The sequence below is a fragment of the Phytophthora infestans genome, genomic scaffold (genome assembly GCF_000142945.1).
Source record: "Phytophthora infestans T30-4 supercont1.38 genomic scaffold, whole genome shotgun sequence".
Classification (NCBI taxonomy): domain Eukaryota; phylum Oomycota; class Peronosporomycetes; order Peronosporales; family Peronosporaceae; genus Phytophthora; species Phytophthora infestans.
In genome coordinates this window covers 1470203-1472562 of record NW_003303721.1, presented here as the reverse complement: position 1 = coordinate 1472562, position 2360 = coordinate 1470203, and the positions used below count along the sequence as shown (strand labels likewise).

Genomic DNA, 2360 nt, shown 5'->3' with positions numbered 1-2360 from the left:
TGGAAGTGAGTTGGCAAGCCTGCAGCATGATTCTGTAAGTGCGGCGCAAGTACAGGGAGTGGTGGACGAAACGGTAGCTGCGGCTATAACTGAAGCAAAACAAACAATCGATACAGAGCTCCAGCGTGCCCGCACCGAAATTTAACGTGAAATCGCAACCAGAATGGAGGAACCAGTCCGGCATTTGGTTTTGGAACTGACAAACGCAGGCGGCACGTCAGCTGGAATCTCGCGTGCAAAGTCTGGTTACGAACACACAGTCGGAAATGAACCTACAAATTCAACGCCAAGCGGATGCAACGTCAGTTCTGCGTGAGAAGCTGCAGAAGCAGCAAATGCGCTTCAAACATCGGTCGATTCGAATTGATGAAGAATGGCTAAAGACGTCTTTCCAGGATGTGCTGCTCAGCAACCCAGATTTAGTGAGTCCTGAGCGACAAGAATAGTCGCAACAATCAAGCTCAGTTTTGAGAGGCGATAAAGAGCACGTGGAGTTTGCAGAGCAGCTCAATGCCACTCTTGAGCGCAGTATCGGAGTAGCAGCTACGACGATCGGCAACGCTATCAACGGGGGAATGTGCTGCATAACCAAGTCCTCACTCAGGCGGGACCACAGTTTTGAAGATAGCGACTCCGACGGTGATGTCTGGGTGAACCCGAAAGACTGTCAATTGGAGAATTGGATGAAGGAAGCGTGGCGAAAAGCTTACCTTTGTAGCAAACCTGATCACGTCTCTTCTGAAGCAAATTTGGACCGTGAAGGCAAGAACGCTCGGGGCAATCGAATTGACAATGAGCCAGAAGTTCTGGCTCGGAATGACAAGGAGAGTGAAGGACTCGTTTTATCTGGAAAGATATTATTTTCAATACAAAAAAAGATTGAATTCAACACCTTTAAAAAAAGGATGCTTTTCAATAGCTAAAAGGTGGTATTGATGTACTCTGTCCCGTTTATTTATATTACAGCTGTGTGTGCTACAACATATTGATATTTTTAGACATCCTGGTATGACACGAGACGGCGCATTCGCCAACAGACGCTGAACCGCAGTCATGAGCAACGATGGACAAGATCCAGAGGTCTCGCCGCCTGAGGGTGATTCTTCTAGCGACGCACATAGTTCATTCCGGTTTATCTCAACCCATTTTACAGAAGATGCTGCTGTTACAGCGCTAAACAGTGCTGATACATCTGAATACAGCCATCCACGTACGTATGGGCCGACAGGACGTCGCAAGAGTGTCTACACTTGCATTTCGCATGAGGCGCGTTCTCGTCGGCTACGGATCGTTAAGATTTCAGAGCTCAACTCTTCTCATTTCATAACGACTTCTTCATACGAAGTAGAATCTAGTGGTACCCATAGCCAGTTGCTAACGCACCGAAAGAGGTCTGGTATTGACATGCAGATAAAACCAGAGGTGGATAGCATTCTTCAAGGTGGAGCAGGTCCAAAACGATGCGTACTTCTACTACAGAAGAAATATAAACTTGACCCAACCATGCTAGCCAAGATTCCAGACGAAATCAAACTGAAGAACAGAAAAGCCAGTCTGAAGAAGAAACTAAAAAACAATTGGGACATTTCAAGTTTTTCAGTTCTGATGACCCGCACATGTGTACTGCGGCTGACAAGTTTTTCGGAAGCTTGGGGATTGATGGGTTTATTGATCTGGCGGCATTTACTCAACAAAGTCTCGACTTTCAGAATGAATTACTCATATTGAACACATTTGATCTTAGGTTTGATGGTGACACCGGGAAAGAAACTTCGTTTGGTGTTATTTTCACATCGCGACGTCTTTTTCGAAATCTGTACCGATGTATTTGTGATCAAAGAGAGACCGGTCTCGTTGGAGTTACCGATGGCACCTACCGCATCGATTTCAGTAAGTGTTATTACTAAATAATTACAAAATATTTATTACAGCTGCTAACCCATGTATATTACTATTCACGTTTAGTAGTATTCACGTTTATTAAAGATCGCTGGACTCTGGTAGCACTCGGCAGTTCTTGCTCTGTGTATGAAAGAAAACGTTACCGACATTCATTTGTACCTTGGATGTACATGTTTGTGCGTACGGAGCATAAATTTGCCAACAAAACGTTATTCTCTACAGCTAAGCGATTCGTCGCTGATTACTTCAACGATTCTTTGGTTTTAAAGTACGGAAGCCAAGATCATGCTTCCTACATTGCTACAGCTTTTTCCTCCATCTGGCCTGGTATCAAAATACTTAATTGTTAATCACACCTTTTCAGAAAAGCGTTCGAAAAAGCTGGCCTATTGAATGACTCTGGATTCTACAGTTCTTACGTCGAGATGAATATATACCTCCTCGAGCAAGCGCGTATC

General features: G+C 44.5%; 1 protein-coding gene across 1 annotated transcript; it reads left to right on the top strand.

Annotated features, from left to right (window-relative positions):
* Positions 1–266: 266 nt before the first annotated feature.
* PITG_15164 (uncharacterized protein) lies at positions 267–2285 on the top strand (the record flags this gene model as incomplete). The annotated part of the gene is made up of 3 exons (XM_002898270.1): positions 267–422; positions 999–1890; positions 1969–2285. 2 exons carry the CDS (start codon positions 267–269, stop codon positions 1092–1094), a joined length of 252 nt encoding a protein of 83 aa, XP_002898316.1.
* Positions 2286–2360: the final 75 nt, after the last annotated feature.